The sequence below is a fragment of the Oryzias latipes genome, chromosome 17 (assembly GCF_053564925.1).
Source record: "Oryzias latipes strain Hd-rR chromosome 17, Olatipes_Hd-rR_3.1".
NCBI classification, from domain to species: domain Eukaryota; kingdom Metazoa; phylum Chordata; class Actinopteri; order Beloniformes; family Adrianichthyidae; genus Oryzias; species Oryzias latipes.
In genome coordinates this window covers 7,134,756-7,150,027 of record NC_136253.1, presented here as the reverse complement: position 1 = coordinate 7,150,027, position 15,272 = coordinate 7,134,756, and the positions used below count along the sequence as shown (strand labels likewise).

Here is a 15,272-nt window from a genome sequence, read left to right as displayed (position 1 = left end):
ATACAAACGTTGTTTAGCTGCTTTACTATGTTTTGCCGAGTAATTTTGCCCTTCTGAAGTCTGTCAAGCTCTGAGCCTCTAGACACACACACGCGCGCGTGCGCGCGCTGGAGCACGGTCTCTCTGACATCTCCGAGCGGGTTGTTGACGTAATTTGTTTGTTGTGGTTGTTTACTCACATGCTTTCGTAAATTGCAAACTGTCTGGATGACAGCTTGAACAAAACCAAATCAGAAATGGCTCCCGGTTCCGCCGCCGTGAACAACTTTTCGGAGGAGCGCGCGCTCGGACAGTGTCCGGTTCTGCGCGTGTTCATCCGGGTCACTGGCTCCAGTCTCAGGCCTGAATTGTCTGGGAAGCTTGCAGCCGGGGACCAGTCCCAGGTGAGCGTTGACGTCATTCACGGCTCCCCCCGCCTCCCCCCTAAAGGCTTCATATCCCCCCCGCTGCCGCGCGGAGCGCCGTGAAGTGCTCCGCGCGCGTCATGAACGGAGCCGAGCTCAGCGAGCTCCCGGACGAGTCGGAGCAGCTGCGGGCGTTCGTGTCCCGCCTGAGGCAGGCAGCGGATGAGGCCGGCGGGGGCCCCGCCGGACCCCCCCTCTCAGATGGCTTCCTCCTCAAGTTCCTGCGCGCCAGAGATTTTGACGTGGAGCTGTCCCTGAAGGTAGGGGTCCGGGGGGTCGACCACAGAAAACGAGACCGGCCGTCAGGACGTCCAGATGTTCCAGCTGCTGTTGGTCAGAGCCTCTGGTTCTACTCCAGGATCCAGAACTTATTTGTTGAAATTCAGATGTAACCAAAAACTGAAGCAAGGAAACCAGAAGTCACCAAACCGGAGACGCTCAGGCTCCCATTGATTGATCAGGAGGAGCTCCTCTGTGTTCTAGTTCCACTTTAATCAAAGTCCCTCAGAATCCAGATTCACTCTTTTGTAGCAAACTGGATCCAGAGGACTCAGAACCAGAACCACCTTCTGTTTTCATGAAGTGGATCTAAAATCAGAGTCTTGGTTCCTCCTGGACTTCATGGTTTTCCTCCTCTTGGAGCTTCCAGACCTCCTCAAACTGCAACTATGATTTGTTCCTGCACTTCACCGATCTGCTCCTCCACTCCTCTTCCTCTGATCGTCCTGCAATTGCAAAAACCTAAAAAATGAAGAATTACCAGCATAATACAGAGCAAACCCCCCCCCCCCCCCCCCCCAGATAGTTAAGGTTTACAGTTGACCTCAGACTTAAGGATCATGAAAAACCAACAAACAGAGCAGAAAAACCCAACATGCTGATAAAAACGAGTCAAACCTTTTCCGAGTAAGACTGTGACCTGCAGGTTGTTATCCTCACGATCAGATAAAATCATCAGCTTTCAGGCCATGAAGCATGTTTAAACTACCCTGACTTTAACCCTGAACTCTGGCTGAAATCCCCCTGAACTTGCTTACTCTGGGTATGTCGGTTCCAAAAGACCGGATATGAGTTAGCGAAATTACGCTCGACTTGGTAACCCTGGGTTAATGCACGTGCTCGGCAAGTACATAAAGACATTCTCAATGGATCGCCGATTTAGTTACCATGGAAACGCGTGGAGAAAAAAAGAGCGCTATACTTCAGTTAGACGGATTCTGAGATTTTAATGGCGGCGTATGAAGATTATAAGACCATCAAAAAAGTAACACGCCTTCATCATCAGCAAAAGGAAGAGTTTCTGCTTGGAGAAAAAGAACGGACAAAGTAAACGCAAGAGTTTCTGATATTATTTTCAATGTGACATACATACGTATATATAACGGATCCAACTTAAATTCATTCAATTGGTAACAAGTAATTGAGTTAAATTCTTCAACCTAATTTCTTTCATGTATCCAACTCAGTGTATTTTTACAACTAAAATTTACATATTTATCTAACTAAATGTCATATTACTCCAATTCAATTAAATGTTTTTCCATCTTAAATTATTGTAATTTTTGAACTCCCATATGTCTAAATTTGAGCCTGCAGATATACTCATTTTTATAACATTAAATAAATGAAACAAGATAGCTTTGAAGCTTGTAACCATATACCATTTGTATATATATATATACATATATAGTGGTATTTATGGTATATGTGCTATATAAACTCACCATCCTCTCCCTCCCTCTCACTCATGGTGCAGAAAGAATTAAATAGTACAAATAACTCGGCAAAACACAGTAAAACAGCTAAAAAACTAAACACATTTGGTCAAAAACCCACACTTACACCCAAATCCGTCCAGACAGGCAAAGGGAATGGTATCCCACAATTCCTTGCGGTGCCAATCTAACAGCAGCACCAAAGTTACACCTACTTAATTGAATTAATTTAAATGAAAGTAAAATAACTGTCTAATAACTATGTGTTATTTTTAAGCTCACTTAACTAAAAAAATGATTTATCTTAACTGAAGCAAATATTTAAGTTAGATCAAAGTGAAAAGGTTTATCTATCCAATATCCAAACGTGGTCTTATCACCCTCTCATGCTATGGCAACTTGACATACCCTGAAACATACCACTGTTTTTGGAACCGAAAGCGGTGGTTGTACACTTCTTTAGCCTCAAACTTACCGCGGGAGCTAGCATAACCTGCTTTCTGAAATACCTCCCAGGTGTTTTCCCTTAACAGATATGATGCCGTTGGAAAATATGTCTTTTTGCTGTAAAAATGTTTTTCACCTAAAAAAAATAAAGTGACTTTCTAAATATGCAACTTGACATTTACATTTAGATATAATATTTATATGAAACATTTAGATATATATTTAACATTTACTTGTGACATTTATATTTAACGTTTAAATTTTACATATAGGTTTGCTTTATGATACAATGTTTACATATTACATTTAAACGTAGGATGTAGATGTGCGTACATTTACATTTATTATGTACACATAACTTTACATTTTACCTTTATATTTAGCATTTTTTTACATTTATATGTAATGTGTAATAAGCATTGTTAAATTTATATTTAGCATCTAAAGGTACATACCCTCAAGTCAAAGATAATGGTTATATTTATGATAATTACTGACAAATTCTGATATAAATGCAGCACATATAGAAAAAAAGTCTAAATGTGGTAAAATTGTCACATAATTTTTACATTTGTAGCCCCACAAAGCTGGTGCTGAACTTTTTTCTTGGCCGCACGAACCCAAAGGAAGTTTGGGGTTACGTTTAGGGTCATACATGCAACCAATAATATTAAAAAATATATATATTACATTTCTATAATGTAAATATATATAATGCAAAATCAACGTTTTGAGCTTTTAAGTGTTTTATAATGTTCATTCTTCACAAAACAACCCCAAAGGTGTAGGCCTGCACAATAAATCACAAATTTATCGTTATCGTGATAACAAGCTGTACATTCTACATGCAGCCTATTTAAATTTACATATCGCTGTCATATTCTTTTTGTTTTTATTTGATCAATCTGACATTCATTTTCTTCAGAGCATTAAAATGTGCTTCTCTGCTGACACAGTACGTCTGACTTTAATCATGACTGTGCAAAAAATCTGACGTTGTGTTTCTAAAGAATAATTAACAGTCAAATGATCGTCTGATATTAAATGAAAGCTGAGGACGCGACTTCTGGAGTTTGCTTCTCCCAACATGAACAATAACCTACGTCCGCAGAGGGAATTAACGCTGATAATTCGGGGCTTCAGGGACACCAAGTCATTTAATTATTTTTTCATTCATTGCAAATGTGTTTACAGATCCATCATTTTATCCACATTTGAGTGAAACAAACTTTATGAATTCTTTGATAAATCAGCTGATAATTGTATCTACTGAGAAACGTTTTCTGGAACAGAGTTGGAGTTCACAGACGCATATAGAATTTGCAGATCTTTGTCAGGAACAGGCGGTGGAGAACCCAATCTGCAGGAGACCAGGTTCGGTGGCAGAAACTAAAACATTGATTTAATAAACTAAAGCGCGACAAAAACCATGGGGGGAAGAGCGACAAATCAGATGACCTCTGAAAACCAGATACTGATGTATCTGAGGGTAAATAACTCAATAGAATCAGCTGTGGATGATCAGCATAAACCTCCATGTTCACAACTCAAAAGGTTTATTATCATATACATGGATATTGTTTACTATAAAATGCATAAGAATAGCATAATACAGGCCTTTTAAACAGACTGAACAGTCTGCGCTGATTTCTCTCTCTAATACACTGACAGTGTGTTGGATTTAGAAACCTTCAGATTAATTTGATCAAATTCTCTGTGGGTCATGGGAGGAAACTCCCCACGTTTCTGATTAAACGGCTGATGCTTTGTTTATGGACAGATCGCCCAAACTCAGACTGTCAGACTGTGAGTCATGAATCCACAGCTCTTGCTGCTGATGGCCTTTGAGCTCAGTCATGAGAAAAACACTTCTTTCTGAGAACAGACTTTAGTACAAACACGGTGGACTTGGCTGGAAAAAGGCCAGACTGGGCTGCTCGCCACAAACCTGTAGACGGACCTGGAAGCTGTGTTCTGGTGCAGCACCATTACAGCAGATAGATGCCTGTTTTTCAATAGAGGTTTGCCTTTGTGCCAGGGGTTTATAAAGGAGGGCAAAAGCATCCCTCTGTTTTATTTTTGTTAGTGTGACAGGCCCCACGTCTCACAGGTCTCCTTTAGCACAGAGATTTCTGTGCAGCTGCAGGCATGTCCGTGATGACACAACCATTGCAGGCGTGCTGCAGCAGCGTCAGCTCATCTCTTTGCCTGGACCACTTCTCTCTGGAATGAGACAATCCTCATGGGCCCAAAGATCTATTCAGCACTTTAAAGGATGGGAGATGCTGGAGCCCGTCCTTCACAGTGCAGGCCTGTCAGTTCGTTCAGCTCTCATCTCTGTGCTCACATTTAAGTGGAACCACCAATGTCTGTTGATGTTTAATCATTCCTTTTTTTGCATTCTTTTGACTTTTAGACTCAAAAAGCCTTTAACGTGCTATTCTAAGCCTTTCCAAGTAAACTATAAATCCATATATATCATCATGTATTACCTTTGGTACACTAAAGAACCATTTTGTAATGAAATATTAATTATTTAACTGCTTATTTTCCTAATCTGAAGTAAGACGACTGGATCTCTGAGGCTCCGCCTTTCGCTCTTTGTGGGTGCCGCCCATTTCATGACATCATCCTTGAGCAGGCGTTGGCAGTTTGTCTGCGTTTCTTCCACAAAAACAAACATCTGAAATTTTACAAAGATGGACATGCCTATTGTTCATAGAAAACGAAAGAGTTTAGCCAATCACTGCTGACTCAACTGAGAAAGTGGGCGTGTGTGTTAGTCTAGAGGGGGGGCTGTGAAACTCTTCCTGGAAGGGGCGTTTCCTCATTTTGTAATGTCGCAATGTGGGGACCCGCTCATTTTCCTGGATTGGGAGGGGCTGGTGCTCAAAGAGCAGGTTTTTAAGAGGAATACTCAGAAATGCATGAATGGATCAAAATACCACTTTGGGGTCTCCCCCGTGAACCACCACTTTTTAACGTGGTCGGGGAGTTTGAGAGCTGGAGTGATCCCAGGAGCTAAGCTGTCTGGGAGGGAGCCTGAGCTGGTGCGAGAGGTTGAGAGATACTGTCTAGATATAGTCGGGCTCACCTCCGCACATAGCCTGGGCTCTGAAACTCAGTCCTTAGAGAGGGGTTGGACTCTCTACCACTCTCAAGGTGAGAGGTGGCGGGCTGGTGTGGGCTTACTCGTGAGCCCCCAGCTCAGCCGCCAAGTGTTGGAGTTCACCTAGGTCAGGGGTGGCTAACCCTGGTCCTCAAGAGCCTCAACCCTGTCTGTTTTCCAGTTCTCCCTTGACTGCTTGATGCTGATAACCCAAACCAGGTGTGTTCAGTCAATCAGGATGTGATATCACTTGAGTCAGCTAATCAACAGCAAGCTGGTTAGAGAGAGCTGGAAAACAGGCAGGGTTGAGGCTCTTGAGGACCAGGGTTAGCCACCCCTGACCTAGGTGGACAAGAGGGTCAAGTCCCTCCGCCTCCGCTGGGGGACAGGTCTCTAAATGTGGTTTCGGCTTACGGGCTTAACAGCAGTTTGGAGTACCAGACCTTCTTGGTGTCTCTCGAAGGGGTACTGGAAAGTGCCCCAACGGGGGACTCCATTGGGAGTGGGGGACTTCAATGGCCACGTGGGCAATGACAGTGGCACCTGGAGGGGCTGATTGGTAAGAATGCCCCCCCGATCTGAACCCGAGTGGTGTTTTGTTATTGGACTTCTGTGCTAGTCATAGTTTGTCCATAACGAACACCATGTTCGAGCACAAGGGTGTCCATCAATACACATGGCATCAGGACACCCTAGGCAGGAGGTCAAATATCAACTTTGTAGTTGTTTCAGGCGAGCTTCAGCCCTGTGTCTTGGTCACTCGGGTGAAGAGAGGAGCAGAGCTCTCCACCGATCACCACCTGGTAGTGAGTTGGATTCGCTGGCGGGGAAGGAGGCCGGAAAGACTTGGAAGACCCAAACGTACTGTGAGGGTCTGCTGGGAACGTTTGGCTGAGCTTTCCGTTAGGGAAATCTTTAACTAACATATCCGGGAGAACTTCAAACAGGTATCGAGGGAAGTTGGGGACATTGAGTCAGAGTGGACCATGTTTTCCACTTCCATTGTCTCTGCTGCTGCTCGGAACTGTGGTCGGAAGGTCTCTGGTGCCTGTCAAGGCGGTAACCCCCGAACCCGGTGGTGGACATCGGAAGTAAGGGATGCCGTCAAGCTGACGAAAGAGTCCTACCAGGCCTGGCTGGTTTGCAGGACTCCAGAGGCAGCTGACAGGTATCGGCCGTCTAAGCGAGTTGCGGCCTGGACTGTTGCGGAGGCAAAAACTCGGTCCTGGGATGAGTTCGGTGAGGCCATGAGGAAGGACTATCGGTTGGCCTCGAAGTAATTCTGGCAAACCATCCGGCGCCTCAGGAGGGGAAAGCAGTTCTCCACAGGCACCGTTTTCAGTGCAGGTGGGGGGCTGTTGACTTTGACTGGGGACATTGTCGGGCGGTCGAAGGAATACTTTAAGGATCTCCTCAATCCCACTGACAGGGCTTCTTTTGAAGAAGCAGAGAACGAGGACTTTGGGGTGAGGCTGTCTATTACCCAAGCTGAAGTCACTGAGGTAGTCAACGAGCTCTTCAGTGGCAAGGCTCCAGGACTGGATGAAGTCCGCCATGAGTACGTCAAGTCCCTGGATGCTGTGAAAGTGTCTTGACTGACAAATCTCTGCAGCATCGTGTGGCAGTCAGGAACTGTACCACTGGACTGGCAGACGGGGTGGTGGTTCCCCTCTTTAAGAAGGGGGACCGGAGTGTGTGTTCGAACTACAGGGGAATTACCCTCCTCAGCCTCCCTGGGAAAGTCTATGCCAGGGTACTGGAGAGGAGAGTCTGTCCGATAGTCGAACATCAGATTCAGGAACAACAGTCTGGTTTCCGTCCTGGATGTGGAACAGTGGACCAGCTCTACACCCTCTCTAGGGTGCTGGAGGGATTGTGGGAGTTCGCTTATCAAGTCCATATGGGTTTTGTGGATTTGGAGAAGGCGTTCAACCGCGTCCCCCGTGGTATCCTGTGGAGGGTGCTCTGGGAGTATGGGGGCCTTACTCAGTAAGGGGGCCTTACTGAGGGCTGTCAGGTTTCTGTATGACCGGAGTAGGAGCTTGTTGACATTGCCGGCAGTAAGTCAGACCTGTTCCCGGTCCACGTTGGACTCCGGCAGGGCTGCCTTTTATCACCGGTTCTGTTCATAGTTTTTATGGACAGAATTTCTAGAAGCAGCCAGGGGCCGGAGGGGGTCTGGTTTGGGGACCACAGGATTTCCTCTCTGCTGTTTGCAGATGATGTTGTCCTGTTGCCTTCATCGAGCCAGGACCTCCAGCGTGCATTGGGGGGGTTTGTGGCCAAGTGTGAAGCGGCTGGGAATAGGATCAGCACCGCTAAATCTGAGGCAATGGTTCTCGACCGGAGAAAGGTAGTTTGGTGTCCCTGCCCCAGGTGGAGGACTTTAAATACCTTGGGGTCTTGTTCACGAGTGGGAGAAGACCAGAGCGTGAGATTGACAGGTGGATCGGAGCGGCGTCTGTAGTTATGTGGTCGCTGTATCGGTCCATTGTGGTGAAGAGAGAACTGAGTCAAAAAGCAAAGCTCTCAATTTACCGGTCGATCTTCGTTCCAATACTCACCTATGGTCATAGGACTTATTTGCTAGTACTGAGTATAGAGGAAAAAGGTTTCAGAAATGACCCAGCTATAGAATTGAACCCGCAACCCCCCTTTGTCAGGTTGGACACTGTCCCAGTAGCCTGCTGTACTGGTTGTCATGTCTTCTGCAGCTCCTGCTGAACTACCTACGATGGCGGAGGGACAGTCCTGAGATCAGCAGCTGCCTGTCTCCCTCGTCCGTGCTCGGCCTCCTCCACATGTCCTACCACGCCGTCCTCCCCCAGCGGGACCACGCCGGCAGCAGGGTGCTCATCTACAGGATCGGTCTGTACAGGTTTCCTTCACTGACACGACCGTGCTCACAGCGATGATGCAGCACAGCAGTTTGTGATGTTTCGCTTTGGGTTTGAACTGTAAGGACTGATGTTTCTGACATCCATGCAAGAACTAGAAGAACCACAGCACGCCGTCCTGGACAGAACTCACCAATGGTTCCCGATGTTCCTGCTCTCAGACGGTGGCTGTTCTGCGTTATTGTTCAGAAATGGTTGTAGTTCAAACCAAGGGGGGCATGAAGAGGGCGCAGTCCGCTTTTCAGAAACTTTTCTTGTTAAAAGGAGAACCACGTGGTCTGAAGTAGGGGTGTGTATCGGTGAGAGTCTGGCGATACGATACGTATCCCAATACGCGTCCAACGATAAGATTCGATAAATATCGCAATAATGTACCAGAACACATTCTATTTATTTTATTTTTTTAGAGTATGACTTAAAAAAACTCTACCAGGATATTAATACACATTTCACTGTAATGAATTGATTAAAATTCATCTTATTTAATAATTATAATGTTGAGCACTGCAACTGTATCTCGTATATAAGTTGTTTTTACCCAAATTCACAGTGCTTTTATTCTGGTAACTTAAAATATATAAAATGAACAGTCAACATTGTCTGATTTCCACAACAAAATATTTTTCAGTATAAAAAAGTAAATGGAATGAATGTGCCTTAACCTATAAGGTTCCAAAAGTATGTTTAATAATATAAAATGTTTAATGTAGCTTCTCCAGTACCTTTGAACAGTTCAGGAGTCTGAACGGTGCTTGAAAAAATAAAACGAATTCTTTCCAGAAACTATAAAGTGATGATGATGAGGCAGCATGACAGGATGAAGGAGACGTTTCAATGTGGCTAAGATGCTTTATTTCTGCTCTGCAGCTGCAGCTCCACTTTCTCACACATGGAAGTAGACACGCATTTCACCGCTCATCGCCACGACGATGGCCTTTTTCCAGAGTGTTGTACACATCACTCTGATCCATCAGGTCTCTGAACTAGAATCTATTGCTGGGAGGTTCTGCAGAACTTTGGCCCGCTTTGCCGACAGCATTTTGGCTGTGTGCATTAGCCACTGTGCAGCTGCAGAGCTTCACTCTTTCTGATCTGAGCTACAAAGCACCAAATCCACGTTTTTGTATGTTCCTGGCAGCAACATGGCACAGAGTTTGGGTTCGGTACCAATCCCAAGTAAAAACTAAGTAGTTCATGTCTGATATCAACAAAACAAGCTGCTTCTCTGAGATCTTGTTGTTTTGTGCGAGTAGAGCTGCTCAAAGAGGCTCAGTGAGCTGAAACTAGCGGTTGGAGGTTTATGTGGAAAACAGCCTCACAGCATTGTGAATCGATACAAGTATCGCCAAATGAAATATCAACAAATATCAACAAATCTTTTTTTTCCTACACCCCTAGTCTGAATTGGACCAGTGATCTTGTCTTGATTTTAGAGCTAAAGGGACTTCGTCGTCTGTTTAAATACACTCTTTCTTTTTTTTTTTTGTCTGCTGAAGTTTTGGTTGTTTTTGAGTTTGTTAAAAGTTTGTCAAAATTCTCCTTAAATGTTTTTATTTTAATTTTAATTTAGTACATTTTTTGTGTGTTAAGGTTATTTTAAAATTCTACAACAAAGTATAAATATGATCTGCGTTCAGTTTTTGCTGTAAAATGTATGTTTCGAGTCGACGATAGACTCTGGAGTCGTACACAAAAGTACCAGGAAGCTGCTGGATCCCAGCTGAGTAACGGCCCCTAGAGGCTGTTGATGATGACTCAACATTGACACGTGTGTCTGTGCACGTGTGTCTGTGCACGTGACTGCAGGTCAATGGAACACGAAAGACTGGTCTCCTTATCAGGTGTTCCGGGTCAGCCTGATGACATCTGAGATCATCTCCATGGAGACAGAAACACAGAGGCGGGGCTTGAAGGCAATATTTGACCTGCAGGGGTGGAGCTTAGGACACGCCCTTCAAATTAACCCATCCCTTGCGAAAAAGATTTCCTGTGTTTTGTCGGTAGGTAAATAGAAATCTCTAGCTGCGTTTCCATCGACTATGAAATTGCGCAAATTGGATTTGCGATAATAAAATTGCTTAATGGAAACACGACAATTTATGGAAAAAGTGTTTACGCTTAGAGGAGGTGGTAGAAATTTACATATTTCTCAAAACTGCAATGGAAACACTTTTTAAATTAAATGAGTCATGTGACCAACAACCAGCTGGCTATGAGCTTCTTGGTAGGAACTGGCGGCCTTGGGCGCTGCACAGCAGGCGCCACCTGAGGTCCCACAGCGTAAGTTGAGCGTGTCATGTGGAATTGTTGGATCCACAGCTCCTCTGGAAAATCACCAACCACCATTCCCACCATTTCCACGCGTAAGGAGCTTGCCGCTCCATGCTCTGAATAAGACGCCAACGTCTCCTTTGATAGGTGATGATGAGCGCTAGTGTCGTGGCAGAAATTTGAATTTATCTGCTGTCAATGAAAGTATTGGTCACATCTGTCCTCATGTTTTTGAACGACTTATTGCGTTAGTTAGTTTGTGTTTATTCTCATAATTAGGATTTCATGCAAACAGTGTAATTGAGAAATTGTGTTTTATGGACATTTCTAGAATTCGGATAAAGTTATGCGCGTATGTGTGATGGAAACGCAGCTAGAGTCATTTTTAAATTTCGTCTTCAGAAAGTGCAGATTCGCCTCCCTCTCTCCCCAGGACTCGTTTCCACTGAAAGTTCGGGGAATTCATCTGGTCAATGAGCCCAGGTTCTTCCGGCCAGTCTTTGCGATGATCCGCCCCTTCCTGCCCGAAAAGATCAAGCAGAGGGTGAGATGGCGCCCCCTGCAGCACATGCCTGAATTACACACGTTTTCTCAGCACAGCTGACTTTAGAACGTTAAACCAAGTGTCTCCTGCTGCAGATCCACATGCATGGCGCTGACTTCCACAGCGACTTGAGGCACTTCTTTCATCCACACGTCCTGCCTCCAGAGTACGGAGGACACGGACCGGGAATAGACGAGGCTTGTCAGGACTGGACCAACCAGCTGCTCCACTTTGAGCACATCCTGTCACAGATCGCTGCACACCCAACAGGTGACATTTGCTCATGTCCAGATGAACCCTTGATCAGAAAGGAGGTCCATTCTGAATGAACCCCTCTGCAAAACGAGCCTTCATGGTGACGGGGAAACTTTCCCTGTCTGCTGGAGCTGCAGGCCGTCTCTCCATGTCGGCTTTATGTCAGAGCAGCATGACTGACACAAAAAAGCTGCTCCCTCCTGCTTATTTCAAATCGGACCGAAGGATAAGGATGGATTCGCTAAAAGTACGGAAGCCCCTTTAGATTTTTCCAGGGAGTAACCGTGTTCCTGGAGGCTCCCTGCTGATGTTCAGCCTGAGCTCCACCACAAAGCGGTGCTGGAAGGACAGCTTCTATCTTCACCACAGTTACACATATCCATGAACAGTCCACAGCTGAACGCTGGAACACCGCAAGGCCCTCCAAACCTTTGAGGAAGGTTTGACACCTTCATGAAAGGGATGAACGCCAAGAAGCAATGTGTGTTTCTGTGTTTGTTCAGCTCACAACTGATGAGCGATGAAAGAAACATCACAGCAAACATGAATCATTAGGATTCTAATTATTCAAAAAAGTAAATACTGCAAGAGCCTAACTCAGTTTATTTCCAAAAAGCCTGAAAAAGAATAAGAATTGTCACTAAAAACTCATGGAGAGGAGAAGGCCGTGTCACACAGCCACTACGTACATTTTGTGTGTAATGGATGATGTTGGTCATACGTGAATATACGTGGAAAAAGTGAGAAAAGTTTTGGTCTTCACGTAAAATTTTCACAGATGTATTACAAATGAACCACATCAAAACCATGAAAGAAGTACGAATAAACCACGGACAGAACAATCAACCTAAAAGTCAAATCTGGCGGAAAATGTGTGTGTCAGTTACGTAATTTTAAGATATGTACGCCGAATTTACGTTCTAAAAGTTATACTTTGGTGACACATGAAAAGTCTGTTAGACTATTTGTGGAAAGCCACAAATTCGTGTATGCCTCTCAAAGAAATCTGGCATAATTGCGTAAGATTTACATAATAATTGCATATAAACTACATAAAATACTCATAAACTGCGTCATTTTCAACCGACCGAAAATTTTAAAACAGCTTAAAACCAAATTCACGTAAAGACCCGTCGGCCGAAACCCTTGAGGGTCATCTGTACACATCCACCAACGACGAACGCAAGAACTACTATTGAGTCACGGAAATCACACACGAATCAGGAAAGACCGAAAGTTCATACGTGGAAAATGTACGTAGAGGCTGTGTGACACGGCCTTGAAGCAGCGTGTTAGGAACTCCTGCTCCTCTGTCGTAAAGCTTCTGCTTGAGGTGTTTCTCCTTAAAGTTAGGAGAAAATGAGTGAACAGGGAGGTTTGCAGTGTTCAGAGTTTCTCTACTTCCGTTCAGCTTCAGTTCAATGATGCAAAAGTCATTCGGCTTCATGCTCCGTTCCTCTGACAGTCCAGATGCTGCAGCAGCGCCCTCAAACACCCAGCGGCCTGAAGAGCCTCGCCGCTCATCTCACTGGAACAGAGGCCACCATTCTGCAAGTGTGCACATGCTCAGTCTGACCCAACCCTCAAGCACAGGAGCAGCTGGTGCTACAGGAACTTTGGCAGAGATGAGACCAACTATTTAAAAGGAAAACAAAACTGTAATCTGACTGGATACAGGCTGAAGGGACCAAAACCGGAGCTGTTCCCAAAAATGTGACATTATCCTGTTCCTAAAAACATGTGCAAACCTCACATGGTCTTATCCTAAAGCCTTAGCCCAAGAAGTCTGGAGGATTTCACAAAAAAGACGGCTGGAGGAGGTAACCTGCATGGAAAAGTATCAGTGCTGTTTGAAATTGAAGCTTCACCTCATCCAGGGAAAGGTGGTGTCGGCCATTTATGTGCAGAAGTAAACATTTATTCATGTTCAAGCTTTTATTGTCAAATGTCCGTGGTGTGTGACTTTACAGCCCTCAGTGAATGCCAGCAAAGAAGGAGAAAAAGCAGAAGATATTACGGTAAAAATCAAATGATGCAAACTATACAGTATAGAATATTAACTATGCAGTAATAAACAGGACAGCTGTAGTTCCTGAAGAAGAACATTCAGGTTCATGCACATGCTGGTGCAGTTCACCTAGCTTTGAACAGCTGCTGAGGAACATCTGGATGCAGAAAGTAGAAGAAGGATTCACATGAACCCACCTCCACCTGCTGAAAATGAGACACGTGCAGCTGTTTTTCCACTTCGTCCGTTTGAAAGGTTTCATGATGATTCTATGATGGCTAACGTGGAGTTTCAGAAGGTAAACTGTAATTAAACCAGCAGAAATTGAAAAAGTATTACTCACTGGTAATAAAAAGTAGTTATCCAGCCTTGATAATGATAATGAAATTACATTTAGTAATTTTACTGGCTGAATTTAACCAAAATAAATCTAAATTTTCAGGAATAATTTTTCTGTTTCACAGTAAATGCTTTTTTCTGGTAAAAATGTTTGGTGCAAAAAGAGAATGAAAAAAGTCCACTGATGAGTAAACTCATTGTAGCTCAGGAGGAACAGTTGGTCTTCATCACCAAACTAAGACATTCATGCGAGGAAGCTCTGGGTTCTGATCCAGACCGTCACCTTCATATAGAATATGCAGATCAGATTCACAGCCTTTCTCTCCTCAGACTCTAAACTAGATCAGTACACGAATGTTTCCTCTTATTATCAACATGAACTTGTTGTTTATGGATTATAACAGTCTGTGCAGCTTCAAGTCTTCATCAGGGTCAGAAGTGACTAGTAGCTAGTTACTTTGAAAAAAGTAACTTTGTGAATAAACTGTTCTGCAGTGTTCTCCATGCACCACACTCAAGTACAACTGTAAAGAACAAATGAATGTTTTTGTCACATCAGTGAGCAGAAAAACTGTGACAGTCTTTTTTTTATTCCTGTCCGTCTTTGATTTTTTGTTGAGAGTAAAATTTGCCAAAAAAGTACTCCTTCTTGGGTACGAGCCTCCTAAAGCCTCTTCTGTTTCCAAACTGAACTTCAACTGTGACTTTCAGAGAAATGAATTCTAACAAATATTTGATGTCTTTTATATTTGTGTATTTTCTGTACAATAAACCACTGATTCATCCAGAATGTGTGAATATTATTTACAAAACAGCTTTTTGCAATATTGTTCAAATAGTTTCGACATGTTATTAAATATTTCTGTCTTTAATCTAGTTTTTAACAGATTAAACCTCTTCTTTCAGTTGATTGGGTCAGATGGAGCCCAATTGGAGCCCAACATTTACCTTCAGAAGTTTGAGTTTTCTCATAAATCAGATTAATTTATTCAAACTTTTTAGTAGCAGGGAAGCATTAGATTTTAGTTTTCACCTTTTCAGAGGTTCACTAAAGCCTTGTTTTCACCTGGTCCGGTCCAGTTTAGAATGCTCCAAGCAATTCAGGTGAGTGTTTCCACTCAAAGTTGGACCGTCATGGCGGATGCGGAGTGAAGCTGACAACAACAACGCCGGTCATCCAGCAGCTCATTTTTTTTCTTTTCTTTTGGTTCTTCGTTTCTACAAAACATTTAATGGTGTTTGAGAAAAGATTGTGGTTAGCTAAGAGGAAAACAGCCATTTTA

At 43.8% G+C, this 15,272-nt stretch overlaps 1 protein-coding gene across 2 annotated transcripts; it reads left to right on the top strand.

Annotated features, from left to right (window-relative positions):
• Window positions 1-332: 332 nt before the first annotated feature.
• ttpa (tocopherol (alpha) transfer protein) lies at window positions 333-14,779 on the top strand. Of its 2 annotated transcripts, none has more exons than XM_023964934.2 (5): window positions 333-664; window positions 8,390-8,543; window positions 10,379-10,572; window positions 11,277-11,387; window positions 11,483-14,779. In XM_023964934.2, exons 1-5 carry the CDS (start codon window positions 485-487, stop codon window positions 11,714-11,716), a joined length of 873 nt encoding a protein of 290 aa, XP_023820702.1. In that variant the 5' UTR covers window positions 333-484; the 3' UTR covers window positions 11,717-14,779. The 2 variants fall into 2 exon arrangements, with proteins under 2 accessions (XP_023820702.1, XP_023820701.1); XM_023964933.2 differs by having other exon boundaries at window positions 11,468-12,267.
• Window positions 14,780-15,272: the final 493 nt, after the last annotated feature.